At 42.6% G+C, this 17,827-nt stretch overlaps 1 protein-coding gene across 2 annotated transcripts in view; it reads right to left on the bottom strand.

Moving 5' to 3' along the window:
* Positions 1 to 17,827, bottom strand: part of rbm17 (RNA binding motif protein 17) — a 65,421-nt gene that overhangs the window by 42,559 nt on the left and 5,035 nt on the right. For both annotated transcript variants that reach the window (XM_072241211.1, XM_072241210.1), the window contains exons 2-4: positions 7,576 to 7,716; positions 5,793 to 5,909; positions 838 to 1,004 (exon numbers count right to left, since the gene is read on the bottom strand). In XM_072241211.1, the coding sequence (XP_072097312.1) occupies positions 838 to 1,004; positions 5,793 to 5,909; positions 7,576 to 7,698 (407 nt within the window). In that variant the 5' untranslated portion in view covers positions 7,699 to 7,716. The remainder of the gene's footprint in view (positions 1 to 837; positions 1,005 to 5,792; positions 5,910 to 7,575; positions 7,717 to 17,827) is intronic.

Genomic DNA, 17,827 nt, shown 5'->3' with positions numbered 1-17,827 from the left:
CTACAATTGGAGTATTGTATTCAGTTCTAGTCACTGAACAGAAGGAAACAGGAAAGATGTGGAAGCCTTAATAAGAGTGCAGAGGAGATTTAGCAGGGTGCTGCATGAAACAGAAAGCAAGTCGCGTGAGGTGAGATTGAGTGAACTAAGGCTTTGCTGTTCGGAGCAAAGGACATTACGAGGTGAATTGATGGAAGTGTACAAGATGATAAGAGGAATAGGGTGGACAGCCAGCGCCTTTTTCCCAGGGCAGAAATTATTAATATTACAGAGCATAATATTAAGATGACTGGGGGAAAAGTATTGTGTGGGGGGGTGGGAGGGAATGTCAGCGATAGCTTTTTTTTTTAAAACAGAGTGCTGGGAATATGGAATGCTGTGCCAAGGGTGGTAGTGGAGACAGATACATTTGGGAAATTTCAGGAACTTTTACATGGGCTTAAGAATGAGAGAAAAATGGAGAGCTATGTACAAGGGAATTTTAGATTGATCTTGGAATAAGTTATCAGACAGGCACAGTATTCTGGGCTGAAGGGCCTGTAGTGTTCTATGTTCTATGAACTGTTATTGGGGCTGTCCACAGGAAGTGACACACAACAAGTGCCATGCTAATGAAGTGAGATGTACAAGCAGCATTTAAACTTCTGAGAGGGGACCACAGGAGAATTAAGAATATTTTTTTGTTGGGATCAGAAGAGTTTCTTCAACATAGAAATAGACTTCTTTTTTCATTAACAAAATATTGTGGCAATCCTAAACCTATACTTGATGATCACAGAGCTGGCGAGCCTCATCACAGTTGGGTTTTGGAAGAGAAATGGTTTTCAAATTACTTACTTCTCTCTTTCTTCAATTTCTTTCTGTCGTTCCAGCTCGCGTTGTCGCTGCCTGTCTTCGCGCTGACGCTTTACAACTTTCTCATAGTCATTTGGGTACATGGGATCATACTCGTCAGCCAGTGGAATCAGTACCTCTCCTGTCGAGAATCCACTCGGTACTGGGTCCTTGGAAGGAGTAACAGAATTTGAGGTTCTAATTAAATGTAACTCCTGCATGATCTGAAAAAAGCTCTCATAGCAGGTCTGCTCTCAATGAATGAAACAACTGTTATATTGTTTTATTGGTCACCAGTTCCTGCGTGAAGAAATATCTTTATTCTCTGTCTCCATAAGCTTTAACAACGGAGAAGGGAAAATTGGGTAAAAATGAATTGGCATTTGAGCAACGTACACAAAATGCTGGAGGAACTCAGCAAGTCAGGCAGCACCTATGGAGGACAATAATCATTCGACGTTTCGGGCCAAGCCTCTTCATCAGGACTGGAAAGGAAGGGGGCAGAAGCCAGAAAAAGGTGGGGGAGGGGTGGAGTACAAGATGGAAGGTATGAGTGAAGCCAGGTGAGGGGGAAGGCAGGCGGGTGGGAGAGGGGTGATGATGTGAGAAACTGGGGGGGGTGAAAGGTGAGGTAATGGGCTGAGGAGGAATCTGAAAGAAAAGGACAGTGGACCATGGAGAATTCGGAATGAGGTGGGGGATCAGAGGAAACTGATGTGGAAAGAGAAGGGTGAGCGGGCCACCAGAGTGAGGGACAGCAAAGTGGTGTGGTGGAAAACAGAGGGGAGTTAAGTTAGAGAAATCGATGCTCATACCATCAGGTTGGAGAATTCTCAAATTGAATATGAGGTGTTGTGCCCCCAACATGTGTTTGGCCTCAATGTGGTAGCAAAGGTGACCATGGAAAAATTTATCAGTGTGGGAAGGGGAAGTGGAAGTGAAATAGGCAGCCACCAGGAGATCCTACTCTTAAGGCAGACAAAGCAGTCCACCAAACTGAGTTGTGTTTCACTGATGTAGAAGAGGCTGCACTGAGACGACCGAATACAATAACAGACTCAGAATGTCAGACTCGCAAGTGAAGGAATTAAAATACTCAAATGACACCTGAGTATTTAATTTATCTGTTTGAATCAAAGTGAAATCATACCACATGAACATTACCCCACATGGAACATTGTTCATTTCAAAAAATATGGCTACAATGTAATTACAGTATTTCATTTTTTTGTCAACATACAATATTTTACCTTCATAAACTAAGCTAGCGGTCTCCAGCCACTGGGCCGCAGAGCATGTGCTACCAGGCCGCGAGGAAACGATACGAGTCAGTTGCACCTTTCCTTATTCCCTGTCACGCACTGTTGAACTTGAACATAGGGTTGCCAACTGTCCGGTATTTGCCGGGACATCCCGTATACTGGGCTAAATTGGTTTGTCCCATAATTCCCCCGCTAAGGTAGAGCATTCCTATGAAACCTTTCATGCCAAAATGGCGTGAAGCGAAGAAGCAATTACCATTAATTCATATGGGAAAAATTTTTGAGCGTTCCCAGACCCAAAAAATAACCTAACAAATCATACCAAATAACACATATAACCGAAAATAAATAACACTAACATATAGTAAAAGCAGGAATGATATGATAAATACAAGCCTATATAAAGTAGAAATAATGTATGTAGAGTATAATCATGAAGATAAAGGGAAAACTGATTTGTGGGGGGAAAAAAAATCGGCACATACGCGCATGCGCACACAGGTGCCCACGCAAGGCTTCATGGTCATGGTAGTCTTTCCTGGGGTAAAGCGTCCCTCCCTGCCTCCCCGGCCCGTAAGAATATTGTCAATATTAAACCAGTCCGCTATGCAAAAAAGGTTGGGGACCCCTGAACTAAGCAGTAAAAAAAAATTGATCATTTATAACACAATTTAAGAGCATAAAGATCATGTTGGGTCTTTTTCTTCATCACCATTATCCCGCACCGATTCCCTTAAGATCCAAAAAGCTATCGATTCCAGCCTTGACCATACTCAGTGACGGATCCTCCACAGCCTCTTGGATAGAGAATCCCAAAGATCACTATCCCATGTGGAGAAATCAGGACTTTCGTCCTGATTTGGCCAACCCTTGTTTTATGTCAAGCTTCCATCCAGAGAAACACAGAACATTACAGCATCGTACAGGCCTTTTGGTCCATCTTATAGCCTATTCTAAGATCAATCTCACATTTCCCTCTCATGCAGTCTTCCATTTTATTCTCTTAGCCATCTGCCTATCTACGAATCTCTTAAGTACCCCTGAAGTATCTGCTTCCACCAGGTAGCACATTCCACACACCCACTACTCTCTTGTATTAAAAAAACCTACCTCTGACAACCCCTCCATACTTTTCTACAGTCACCGTAAAATTATGCCTCCTCATATTAGCCACATCCACTCTGCAAAAAAAGTCTCTGGCTATCCACTCTTATCAATGTCTCGTATCATCCTGCACATCTCCATCAAGCCACCTCTCATCCTCCTTTGCTCAAAAGAGAAAAGCTCGAGCTCACTCAACCCGTCCTCGTAAGACATGCTCTCCAATCCAGGCAGCAACCTGGTAAATCTCCTCTGCTCCCTCTGTAACACTTCCACATCCTTCCGAAAATGAGGTGCCCAGAACTGCATTCCTATAGTTACTCTTTCCAACTCTGAGAATTCTGTACATTTTAAATGGGACCACCTCTCATTCTTTACACCTTTAAAGGAGTTAGGACTAACTCAGAATCAGATTTAATATCCCCGGCAAATGCTATGAAATTTGTCAGCAGCACATTGTAATATATAACAAAAAAAAATACAAATCACTATAAGATTTAGATAATTAAATAGGTAGTGCAAAAAGAGAGCAAAAAAAAGAAAAAGAAAAGTGAGGTAGTGTACATGGGCTCATTACCATTCAGAAATCTGATGGCAAAGGGGAAGAAGCTGTTCCTAAAGCGTTGAGTGTGTGTCTTCAGGCTCCTGTACCTCTTCTCTAATGGTAGCAATGAGATGAGGGCATGTCCTGAGGGATGAGGGTACTTAATGATGGATACCTTTTTGAGGCATTGCATTTTAAAGATGTCCTCGATGCTGGAAAGGCTTGTGCCCATGAACTGGAACAAGAGCAGGAACTTCCTGTCCCTTCCCCAATCCTGGAACTCCCTCTGTAACAGCAATGTCGATACCCACATCTCAAGCACTGCAGTGGCTCCAGAAGGTAGCTCACCAATACCTTCTCAAGAGCAATAAATGATGGACAATAAACACCGGCAAAGCCTGTGGAGTCCATATCCCTTCACTGTGGATATTTCTGGCACTTTCTCTTTCTTTGGATATGGAGAACTTTACACAATATTCCAAGTACAGTCTAAACAGGGACACAAGTAATACCAGTTGTACATATCTACTGTTGTGCTCAGATCCTTCTGCAACAAAAAAAAAACCTAAAATGCTGAGTTGTTTACTGTATCAGCACATCAATTTTCAGTGACTTGTGTAAACAGCCAGTTCGGTTCCTCCATGAATCAGATTCAGATGTAGTTGAACATACATTGAAATATACAGTAAAATGCATTGTTTGCATTAACAACCAATACACCTTAAGAAGAGCTGGGGGAGGACTGTAAGTATCACCACACATTCTGGTGCCAACGTATAAAGTGCACAATGCTCAGCAGCACAACACAGAACATAACCACTGTCAAAACAACAGCAGCAAAAGAAGCCCTGTTTCATCCCACCCAAACATATATAGAGTCCTCTAACCCCAGGGCAGGCAGTCTTCAGCCGTGTGGATTCATATATTGGACCTTCGACTTTCTCAGCGGACTCACAGGGATTCACAGACCCGGGACTTCCAATCAACCTTTCAGCTTTGATCTTGAATTCCAACGACCTTTGGGCTTTGATCTGTATTTCGGATCAAGATTTGGACTTTGATCTTCAGTAGCGACCCAGAACTTGCTGATGTTGATGGATGAGGAGCCACAGAACACCCGGCAATACAACCTCACATTTTCCAACATTACATCTATCTGCTGTGCCTTTGTAAATTCGCAAGTCCCCTTGAATGCCACTTAAATTTACATCATTAACATTTGTGGGCATATTCCATCAGTCCACTCATCTATACATTATAGACTGAGAACACATTTGTAATCACTCTGCCGGCAAGAATGAATGAATTACACCAACAGTAACATTATCTGGCCACCTACACACCACCAGAACACTGTCTCTTCTAGAGCAACACACACAAAATCCTGAAGGAACTCAGCAGGAGAGGCAGCATCTATGGAGGGGAATAAACATTTCAGGCCCAAAATGTCAACTGTTTATTCCTTTCTATGGCAGCCTGATCTGCTGAATTCCTCCATCATTTTGTATATGTGTTGCTCTGGATTTTCAGCATCTACAGAATCTGTTGTGTCTGTGACCTCTAGCAATTATTCTCGCAATCTTATAACATCTACTTGTGCACCCTGGATGCAATCCACCTTACTTCATAGACAAATTTTGACAAAGGATTTTGAACTGAAACTTTTACCTTTTCTTTCAACAGATGCGGCCTGACCTGTGGAGTGTTTCCAGGATTTTCTCTGTTTTCAGATTTCCAGCATTTGCATCTTTTTTGATTTTCACCAACAAAATTTAAACACTTAAATATGAACTGAGTTGGGTTTTATTCAAAGTTTACAGAGCAGATATAAGGTTCCTGGGTTAAGGAACCAACAATCACACAGCTAGTATTCAGTATTCACCAACCAATGACAATAAAACACAACTGGTTACGGTGGTTGCTGGGCTGATAGTGCAAGGACTTCAAACCTACAGTGCTGTAGCACATTCCTGAATCCCCTCCCCAGTCCCTCTCCTTGCCTCAGCTGAAAGAAAAATATTACAAAATAATTAAAATTTATCATTTCTTACCTTTAAACCAGATGCTATATGAGGTGGTGTATCAACAATCTGTCGGTCTTCCCCAGCAGTGCCTCGCTTTAGGTCTATCACAGGAGCTAAAACTGTACTCTGCTTTGAGCGTTGTGTCTACAAACACAGAATGAAGGTGTCTCCAAGTCAGAGTGGTATCAATATGAAGTTGTCTCATTGTAAAGACAGCACAATGCAAAGCGATTAAAATAACACTGTACAACACACAACACTGTACACTAAAAATTTAGCAGAATCAGATTTATTATCACTGATGTTGGCTCTCTGTTTATTTTCTGATCCTTAGGGTTCTTCCAGGAGTCATGAATAATGAGCAATCTTAATTCTAACGATTGTTCATTTCCGAGAACAAACAAACATAATAATACTAAGCAAACTAAATAAAGAACTGGATGGTAAGAGGTAAATGAACGGCAAATAATGCAAAGATAAAAAGATAACGCCTCTGAAAAATCCACTTTTATAGATAAGGAAAATTCCTTAGATATAAATAAACTAGTTAACAGGATACATAATTAAAACAATAACACATGCCAATGTGCTAATACCTAGCCAATGAAAAATGAGAGAAGTGATAAACTGTTAGTTTAACTGCTAACACGAGGAAACCTGCAGATGCTGGAATTTCAAGCAACACACATAAAGGTTGCTGGTGAACACAGCAGGCCAGGCAGCATCTCTAGGAAGAGGTACAGTCGACGTTTCGGGCCAAGACCCTCCGTCAGGACTAACTGGAAGAAGAGCTAGTAAGAGATTTGAAAGTGGGAGGGGCTTTTATGTGTGTTAGTTTAACTGATATACCGCTTTCTACCAGTAGGTGGAGACAAACCACCATATTCTGTGAAAAATACACAAGTTCCATTAAAAAGAACAGATCTTATTAGTATTAAAAAAAAACACTAGTTTCCAACACTGACTTCTATAATAAATTTGCTGTTTTGCAACAGCAGTACACTGTTTCTGTAAGTTACAAAAACAAATAAATAGTGCAGTAAGAAAGAAATAATGAAGTAGTGTTTCATGGATCATTTCAGAATCCGATGCCGGAGGGGAAGAAGCTACAGCACCAATGACCTGGGACCAATTGTGCCACTGTCTGTAAGGAGTTGTACATTCTGCCTTTGACTGGGTGTTCCAGTTTCCACCCACAAGCCAAAGACGTACCACACGTGCTTGTAGGTTAATTGGGCACATCGATGTAATTCGGTGGGATCGGCTCATTAGGTCAGAAGGGCCTGTTACCGTGCTGCATCGCTATATAAAATATAAATCAGCTGTTTCTAAATCATTGAGTGTGGGTAAAACATCAGAGAAAAGCCATCTGTGACAAACTTGGAGAATGTACTGTGACTGCAGAGAAGTAACAGTTATCTGCACAGGCTTTGCAAAGAAACAGAAACGGCAATTGGCTGGGAAATGAGAACAGTTCATTTAACATTTCCCAATCTTACCCAGGATATTGAGCCATCAGGCCATTCAAAGCTTATGGGCCTATCACTCAACACCCTCAACCTCAACTCTACTTTATCCAAATAACGCAAATGCTAGCTGCGGAATAAAAAATTGGTGAGTTTTTGCAAGTGACAGCAAAGATGAAGATGGAAATGGTCCTTCACTCAGGTGGGCAAAAGTACCAGAAACCGAAGGAAATACCGCTGGGTATTATTCAACTGCTGGTCAATCAATACAAAAAGTGTCATTTGGAACTTTGATAGTAGGCTAAACTGATTTGAAAGAAAATGATGAATTAAAAAGGTGTTACCTTTGCTTGTGTAAGTGTTGCTTTCTTCACCTGAAGCTGAGATTGAAGAAGTTTGAAGTTTTTGGACCAGCCTTCAGTTTTGGAGTCACTGGTTTCCACACCCAGGTCATCATAGAGAGACATTGTGCTTTCTCCTCAGGGCTGAAATAGACAAAAAGGTACATCAGCTTAATTTAATCCGTAAGGAAACAATCACCGATGCTTCAAGAATTTTCCTTTGCTCCCCAGTGGGCTCAAGCCTGCTGGAGGTGAAATTGGTGGTCCAGGGGGGTGGTGCTGCTACTCACAGCTCCTAGGACACAAGACCAATCATGACCCCAGGTGTGTGCAGCTGGCCCGGGTAGATTTCCATTGAATGCTTTGGTTTCCTCCCACACCCCAAAGACGTGATGGATGGTAGAATAATTATAGTATCATACAGCACCACCGCACAGAAACAGATCCTTTGGTTCATCTAGTCCACACCGACTTGATCTTCTTTCTAGTCCCATCTACTTGTACCTGGACCACATCCCTCCATACCTCTCCCATCCACACATCTATCAAACTTCTCTTAAATGCTGCAATCAAACCCACAACCACATCCACTAACAGCTCGTTCCCCCACTTGCACCAACCTCTGAGTGAAGTTGTTCACTCTCAGACTCCCCTTAAATATTTTACCTTTCACCCTTAACCTATCATTAATTAAAACTCAGTGGAAACTGAGTGGAAAACACCTCCCCACCCTATTAAAACTCTCTTCATTCTCCTACGTTCTAGAGAATAAAGTCCTAACCTATTCAACTCTCCCTATAATGCAGGTCCTCAAGTCCTGGCAACATCCTTGTAAATTTTCCCAGACTCTTTCAAGCTTATTGGTATCTTTCCTGTGGATAGGTGACCAGAACTGAACATGCAAATTCACCCTCACTAATGTCTAATACAACTTCAACATAACATCCCAACTCCTGTATTCAACGCACTGATTTATGAAGGCCAATGTATGAAAAGCTCTCTTTACAACCCTGTCTATCTGTGATGCCACTTTCAAGGAATTAGTGATCTGTATTCCCAAATCCTTTGGTTCTACTGCAAACCCCAGAGCCCTACCATTCTCTATTGTTATCGTTGAGTGCTGTTGAGTCATCACAACTCATGGCGACCCTGTGGATAGTGTAGTTGTCCATAGGGTTTTTGTCGCAAGATACAGAAGTAGATTGATAGGCCTTTCTTCTGCACAGGTACCACTGTTGTCCAGGTTGGGACGCAGCCGGATTCTAACTCAGGACCAATCGCCCTGAAGTCCAGTGTTGATGACACTACACCACTGTAGATTGTCACTTCGTCGCAGTGGAGAAGCTTGTGTGGTCCTGAGATCCCAAGAGCGATGCCGTCTGGAGCTATGCTCCTGGTAGGGTCACCCATGGCGGTAAGGTCGAGGGTGAGGTCCCTGACAAAGAACAACCCAACCAAGACCTCAACAGTGGAACAGGCATACGAAGTTACTTCGAACTCAATGGCTGTGAAGGCAGATGAAGGCTGCAACAAATCTATCAGCTCCAATCATCGTGGTTTCCACGCCATTGGAATCAGTTGGTTGATTTGTGAAGTATCGTGTGCTTCTTGGAGAGCAACATCAGGTACATGTTAAACAAATACACGCACAGGCATCTTCGCTCTGTGGGCCACTTCTTCAAGTCTTTCAGCGATTGGGGGAGGGTGACGGGAGCGAGCAACGTGATGGCTGGAAGCTCCTAGTCAAGAACCGGCACGAAAGCGGTGAATACTTGATTCAGTCGCTCAACTTTTGGACAGAAGCAGGAAAGTTGTTCGGTAGCAGTATTCACATCTGAGCAGCCCTATTTAGGATCCACTCTGCTCACCCTGAACTGGGAAGGGGCTAGAAAAGGTGCCCTAAAAATAGTCTGCTTCACCCCATCCTGTCTGGAAAGCCATGTCCAGAGGGATCACCATCATGTGGTCCAAAAACATTGAGAAGTGAAACTATGAAATTTGGAACCTGGAATATATGAACTCTGATGGATTACCCAAACTCAGACCGACCAGAGAGGAGAACTGCCTTTGTTGCCCAGGAACTCCAGAAACTCAACTTTGACATTGTTGCTCTGAGTGAGAACCCCAGAGCTGGAGAAGGGCAACTAAAGGAAGAGCAAGGTCAATACACCTTTTTCTGGAAAGGACTTGATCCTGAACAACCGAGGATCCATGGAGTAGGTTTTGCCATCTGAAGCAGCCTACTTCAGAAGCTGACAGAGCAACCACTGGGAATCAACAAACGTCTCATGACTCTGCGAATCCAGCTTGTCAAGAACCAACACACCACCATCATCAGCGCCTATGCTCCTACTCTGGACGTAGAAGATGAAGTAAAGATGAACTTCTACTCCCAACTTGACGATGTCCTTTCCTCTGTTCCCCACAACGACAAGACCATTCTCTTGGGAGACTACAGTGTCAGAGTCGGGAAAGATCATAGGCTCTGGACTGGAATAATAAGCAAGGAAGGAGTTGGCAAGGTCAACGCTAATGGAACACTCCTCCTCACCAAGTGCACTGAACACAACCTGGTGATTACAAACACCCTATTTCGCCAGAAAAACAGGCACAAAATCTCCTGGCAGCATCCACGCTCCAAACACTGGCACCTCATCGACTACATCATTGTACGATCTCAGGACCAACAAGATGTACTGGTAACAAGAGCTGTGACTGGTGCTGACGAGTCCTGGACAGACCATCGACTCATCTTGTCCACCATGAGAATGAAGATTCGGCCCAAAAGGAAACACCAAAATCAGAACACTATTAAGAAGTTCAACAACAAGACATCAACCATGTACAGAAGTTCCAACAAAACCTTCAAGAACAACTGCCTCAACAAATCACACCATCTGTAGTAGAACACTGGAATCAATTGATGAACGCTATCATCACCTCCTGCAAAGAAACAATCGGGTTCAAGACGAAAAAACATCAGGATTGGTTCGATGATAACAACAAACTACTCCAACAACTCATCGACGAAAAGAGAAAAGCTTTCATCACCTTCCAACAATCGGCTACCAAAAGGAATTGCTATCAGGAATGCAAGGCTACAATCCAGAAGAGCACCCGAAACTTGAAAAACCAATGGTGGAGGAAGAAAGCTCAGGAAATTCAACAACTAGCAGATGCCAACGACACTCGAGGCTTTTTCAATGGCCCATCCATTCACGGTCAAGCCCCTCTCAAAAGCAAAGATGGTTCAACCATCCTGAAGAGCAATGTTGACATCAATTCTAGATGGAAGGAGCACTTTGAAGATCTTCTAAATCAAACCGTCTCATTTGACAGAAATGTGATTAATAACATTCCAAAACAGCCCGTTGACGATTCCCGAAGCAAAATACCAACACTTGAAGAAGTCAAGGAAGCCATCAAAACCTTGCAAAAAAAACAAGGCTGCTGGACTCGATGGAATACCAGCCAAGGTCTACAAAATTGGAGTTAACCCACTTCATTACCAACTGCATCAACTTCTCATCAAGATCTGGATAAATGAAGACGTACCAGCAGACTTTAGAGACTCAGCAATCGTTACCATCTACAAAAGGAAAGACAATCAATCTGAATGCGGAAACTATCGTGGAATTTCCCCGTTAGCAACAGCAGGAAAGATCCTCACCCGCATCATGAACAACCAGCTCAAGCCTTTAGCCAAGAAGATCCTTCTGGAGACACAAGTCGGTTTTAGAACATCACGTGGAACAATGCGACAACTACAAGAAAAATTTCATGAACAACTTCAACCTTTGTATATGGCATTCATCGACCTCACCAAAGCCTTTGACTCGGTATCAAGGGAACTCCTAAGGGACGTCCTATCCACCTATGGATACCCTGAAAAGTACATTCGAATCCTGAGACTCCTCCACGATGGTATGCTTGCCACAGTCATGGTCAGCAAGTTACTGTGAGCCTTTTCAAGTTAGATCAGGGGTAAAACAGGGATGCATGATTGCCCCAACTTTGTTCACCATCTTCACTGCGACAATCATCCACATCATCAAGGACGACCTACCCCCAGAAATCAAAATTGTCTACAGAACAGATGGCAGACTTTTCAATCTTGCCCGTCTCAAGTCCAAAAACAAGACATCCACAAGTTCCCTCATCGAGCTCCAATACGTAGATGACAACAGTGTTGCAGCTCTCTCAGAAAACCACCGACAACAGATTCTGACTGCCTTCAACTGTGCATACACGAAACTCAGGCTTCCCATCAATTCCAAGAAGACTCAGATCATCTACCAACCGTCACCAACTGAGTCAAATTGGAGAGAACCATCAATTCAATTTGGCAAAACAACCCTGGAAAACGTGGACCACTTTCCATATCTTGGAAGTCATCTCTCCTCCAATGTCAACCTTAACATGAGATCCAATATCGTCTTAAATGCGCTGGAACAGCTTTTGGACGTCTCCGAACAAGAGTCTTTCATGATCGTGACATCCGAACAGACACCAAAATGTTAGTGTACAAAGCATTGGTGATCCCAACACTCCTGTATGCATCAGAAACCTGGACAACATACCGATGACATCTGAAGGCACTTGAAAAGTTCCATCAATGCTGCCTTCGAAACATCTTAAATATCAGCTGGGAAGATAGAAGAACCAATGTCATTGTGCTAAATGAAGCAAAAACAACAAGCACTGAAGCCTACATCAAGAACCAACTAAGATGGAGCGGTCATGTTTTTCGGATGAAAGACAAACGTCTGCCGAAACAAATCTTCTACTCCCAGCTTAAAGAAGGCAAACGTAAAAGAGGTGGACAACAGAAGAGATTCAAAGGCATCTTAAAAGCCAACATGAAGAAATGTAACATCGACATCAACAATTGGGAAACCAATGCCGAGGACGGGAAACTCTGACAAGCCATCATCCGAGAAGGAACAGCAACTTTCCAAGCCAACAGATGTGCAGAATTAGAAGAAAAGAGAAGAAAATGGAAAGACAGGCAGCAACAACCAAGGCCCGATCTGCCATCTGGAACTACCGGTCCCGAATGCGGAAGAACTTTCAAAGCCAAGATTGGACTTATAAGTCACTTGAGAGCCCATAAATAGATCAACGAAATGAAGACCATCATCCTCGACCTCGAGGGATAGCCACCACCATGACTGGCTGGCCCAACCATTCTCTACAGGGGCTAAAAAATATATATCAAACGGATAATTAATGGGTGTGAAGGAGAAACACAAGTTACAGGGCCAAAAGAAAACAGAGAAATTCAGGTTGGTATGAATCTTCTCCAGGTGTCCCAGGTAAAAAGTGTTCAAGAAGAAACAGAACCGGCAAGAGACGTACAAAGAATGAGGACAATGACAAGATGGGGCAACACGGAAGCATAACCCTATTACAGCGCCAGTGAACTGGGTTCACTTCCGCCGCTGTCTGTAAGGAGCTTGTATGTTCTGTCTGTAATCTCGTGGGCTTCCTCTGGGTGCTCCAGTTTGCTTCCACATTCCCAAGATGTATAAGTTATTAGGTTAATTGGTCATATGGGTACAATTGGGCAGTGTGAGCTCAATAGGCCAGAAGAGCCCATTTCTGAGTTGTTTCTATCAATATCTATAAAACTAAAACATGCCTTTGGTAGGATTAAGGTGAAAGTTATAGAGAAGTGCAGTAGAACACGCAAAGATCTGAAAGGTACAAATGGAATAGGGAGTGACAGGATTTTTTTTTAATTACAGAATATTGGGACTACAACTTCTCGCACAGCACAGTAGACAGCCAGGGACCCTGGTTCAATCCTGACCTCCAGAGCTGTGTGCAGACTACACATTCCCTGACCACGTGAGTTCCTCCAAATGGTTGCTTCCCTCCCAAATATCAAAGAACTGCTAGCTGAGAGGTTAATTGGAAACTGCAATTTACATAGTGTGCATGGGTGTGGGGTGACACAGAATAGATAAAGGGGATGCAGTGGATGTTATACATTTGGACTTTCAGAAGGCCTTTGACAAGGTGCCACACATGAAGCTGCTTACCAAGTTAAGAGCCCATGGTATTACAGGAAAGTTACTGGCATGGTTAGAGCAGAGCATTGGCTAATTGGTAGGAGGCAGCAAGTGGGAATAAAAGGATCCTTTTCTGGTAGCTGCCAGTGACTAGTGGTGTTTTGCAGGAGTCGGTGTTGGGACTGCTTCTTTTTATGCTGTATATAAATGATTTAGATGATGGAATAGATGGCTTTGTTGCCAAGTTTGCAGATGATACAAAATCGGTGGCGGGGCAGGTAGTGGTGAGGAAACAGGTAGGCTACAGGACTTAGATTTGGAGAATGAACAAGAAAGTTGCAAATGAAATACCATGGTCATGCACTTTGGTAGAACAAATAAATGAGCAGACTATTTTCTAAATGGGGAGAAAATCCAAAAATCTGGGATGCAAATGGACTTGGGAGTCCTTGTGCAGAACAACCTACAGGTTAACTTGCAGGTAGTTGGAGGTGAGGAAGGCAAATGCAATGTCAGCATTCATTTCAAGAGGTCTAGAATACAACAGCAGAGATGTGATGCTGAGGCTTTATAAGGCATTGGTGAGGCCTCAGTAATGTGAAGAGTTCTGGGCTTCTCATCCAAGAAAAGATGTGCTGCCATTGGAGACGGCTTACAGAAGGTTCACGAGGATGATTCCCGGAATGAAAGGGTTATCATATGAGGAATGTTTAATAGCTCTGGTCTGTATTCACTGTAATTTAGAAGGATGGGTGGGGCAGATCTCATTGCAACCTTTCTAATGGTGAAAGACTTAGACAGAGTAGATGTGGAAAGGACGTCGCCCATGGTGGGGGGAGTTTAGGACAAGAGGGCACAGCTTCAGGATAGAGGGGTATCCATTTAAAGCAGAGATGCAGAGAAATCTCTTTAGCCAAAGGGTGGTGAATTTGTGGAATTTGTTACCACAGGCAGCTGTGGAGGCCAGGCCGTTGGGTGTATCTAAGGCAGAGCTTGACTGGCCACCGTATCAAAGGTTACAGGAAGAAGGTCAAAGAGTGGGGTTGAGGAGGGGATTAAAAGAAAAGGATCAGCCATGATTGAATGGCAGAGCAGACTCAATGGGCTAAATGGCCTAATTCTGCTTCTCTGTCTTATGGTCTTAATTGGGCATTGATAGAGAACAGGTCTAGAACAATAGAAGGTCAGGGTTAGCTCAGACAGTTGGCATACTCTCAATATCCTAAGTGGCTTTTCTCTACGTCCTGAGGAAATATTGGTCACATTCATGCTATTACAGTGCCAGTGGAAGGTCAGGCTTCAATTTCTCCACTGCCTGCAAGTCATTTGTATGTTCTCCCTGTAAACACATGGGTTTCCTCTGAATGATCCCATTTCCTCCCACGTTCCAAAGATGTACGGGTTAGTACATATTATGGATGCAACATGGTGGTGCAGACTTATAGAGTCATAGTCAGAGAGCACTACAGCACAAAAACAGGCCCCTTGGCCCATCCAGTCTACGCCAAAATGCAGCCTAATATTGGCTCGTTGAGCCACAAGAGTCTATTACCATGCTATATCTCAAAATAAAATAAAATAAATACCGAGGGCTGAAGACCCAGTCAAAAATAACAGCCCTTAATCCGGGTCAAGAATTATCACTAAGCTTTAAATGAAAATAAGAACAGATTTCTCTCTTAATTACAAATGAAGTAGCTCTGATTTTAAGAATGGTTTGATAAAACAGCAGCATTGCAGATGCTGGAATCTGGAACAAAACACAATGTGCTGAAAGTGACGAGATTACCAATGCTGGAAACCTGGAATATCATACCAAAGCACCTGAGGAACTCAGAGGGTCAGGTAGAATCCGGACAGAAGTGGACAGTCAGCATTTCGGGTCGAGACCCTTCATCTGGACTAAACATTGCTTATATCTAGTCATATATTTTAAGATTATAAATCAAAAACATTTACTCTTAGGGGAAGAATGCAGCTGGGTTAATGATTTGCTCAAAGCAGCAAGAAGCTGAGCTTAAACTCAAAGAAAACAGAGCAACACTACAACATAACACCAGACCAAGTGCATCAAAACAGCAAATCAGCTTGGAACAACAAAAGCCTGAAGACAGCAACTCTGAACATTGAGTTAGAACAAGCAAAATGCATACAAGGTCCAGCAAGAGCATGAAGACTGGCAAGGTTACTGGCTTTGACAATACCTGCACTGAGTGCATGAGGACATCTGGACCAACAGCAGAGTCTAGTTTTGTCAAACCAGTTCAAAGTTCAAAGTAAATGTTATTATCAAAGTACAAACAGATGCAAGAAAAAGTTTGTGACCCTTTGCAATTACCTGGTTTTCTGCATTAATTATTCATAAACTGTGGTCTGATCTTCATCTAGGTCACAGTAATAGACAAACACAATCTGCCTAAACTAATAGTACACAAACAATTGTACTTGTTCTTGTCAATACTGAGTAAACCATTTGAGCAAAGTCTAGGTTCAAAAAGTATGTGAACCTCTGGGGTAATGTCCTCTACAAAAGCTATTTGCAGTCAGGTGTTCCAATCAATGAGATGAGATTGGAGGTGTGGGTTGTAGAGGTGCTCCTGCCCTATACAAAAAAACACACACAAACTCAGGTTACTGACAGATCCTGTTCTTCTCAAAAAAAATCGGTTTATGTACACCATGCCTTGATCAAACCAACTTTCAGAGGTCCTTAGAATAATTGTAGAGATGCATGAAGCTGGAAAAGGCTACAAAACCATTTCTAAAGACCTGAGTGTTCATCAGTCCACAACAAGAGAAACTGCCTGCAAATGGAGAAAATTCAGTACTGTTGCTACACTCCCTAGGAGTCTGCATCCTGCAAAGATCACACCACCAGCACAACATGCAATGCTGAAAGAGATGAAGAAGAACCCAAGGGTAACAGCAAAAGACCTGCAGAAATGTCTGGAACTTGCTAAAGTCTCTTTCATGTGTCCACTATAAGAGAAGCACTGAACAAGAATGGTGTTAATGGAAGGACACCATGGAGGAAACGATTGCTCCCCTAAAAAAAATTGCTGCACGTCTCAAGTTTACAGAAGACCACAATGTTTCTGGGACAATGCTCAGTGGATAGATGAGACAAAAGTTGAACTTTTTGGCAGAAACACACACTGCTATGTTTGGAGGAAAAAGGGGACTGCACTTCAACACCAAAACCTCATCCCAACCGTGAAGCATGGTGGAAGGAGCATCATGGTCTGGGGCTGCTTTGCTGCCTCAGGGCCTTGGGCAGCTTGTGAACTTTGAGGAAACAATGAATTCAAATTTGTATCAAGACATTTTACAGGAGAATGTCAGGGTAGCGGTCTGTCCCTGAAGCTTAATCGAAGTTGGATGATGCAATAAGACAATGATCCGAAAAACAAGAGTAAATCAACAACAGAATGGTTTAAAAAGAAGAAAATTTGTGTTTTGGAATGGCCAAGTCAGAGTCCAGACATTAATCCAATTCAGATATTGTGGCATGACCTGAAGAGGGCTGTTCATGCAATATATCCCAGAAATATTGATGAATTGAAACAGTTTTGTATGGGGGAATGGTCTAAAATTCCTCCTCGCCGTTACTCAAGTCTGAGCAGCAGCTACAGGAAATATTTGGTGGAGGTTATTACTGCTACAGGAAGTTCTACCAGTTATTAAATACAAGGGTTCACATACTTTTTCCAGCCTGGGTTATGAATAATTAAATGAGTTCAATAAAGACATGAGAAGTACAATTGTTTGTGTATTATTAGTTTAGGCAGATTGTGTTGGTCTATTATTGTGACCTAGATGAAGATCAAGCCACATTTTATGAGTAATTAATGCAGAAAACCAAGTAATTGCCAAGGGTTCACAAAGTTTTTCTTGCAACTGTATATGCCACCATATACAACCCTGAGATTCATTTTCCTGCAGGCATACTCAACAAATCTATAGAATAATTACTATAACAGGATCAATGAAGGATCAACCAGAGTGCAGAAGACAACAAACTATGCAAATGCAAATATAAATAAGTAGTAATTACTAACAAGAACATGAGATAAAGAGTCCTTAAATTGAGATTATTGGTAGTGAGAACATCTCAATGGATGGGCAAGTGAGTGTAGTTATCCCCTTTGGTTCAAGAACCTGATGGTTGAGGGGTAGAAACTGTTCTTGAACCTGTTGGTGCGAGTCCTGAGTCATCAGGTACCTTCTACCTGATGGCAGCA

Source organism: Mobula birostris, chromosome 23, assembly GCF_030028105.1.
Source record: "Mobula birostris isolate sMobBir1 chromosome 23, sMobBir1.hap1, whole genome shotgun sequence".
In the NCBI taxonomy this organism is placed as follows: domain Eukaryota; kingdom Metazoa; phylum Chordata; class Chondrichthyes; order Myliobatiformes; family Myliobatidae; genus Mobula; species Mobula birostris.
This window is presented reverse-complemented; position numbering and strand designations above follow the sequence as displayed.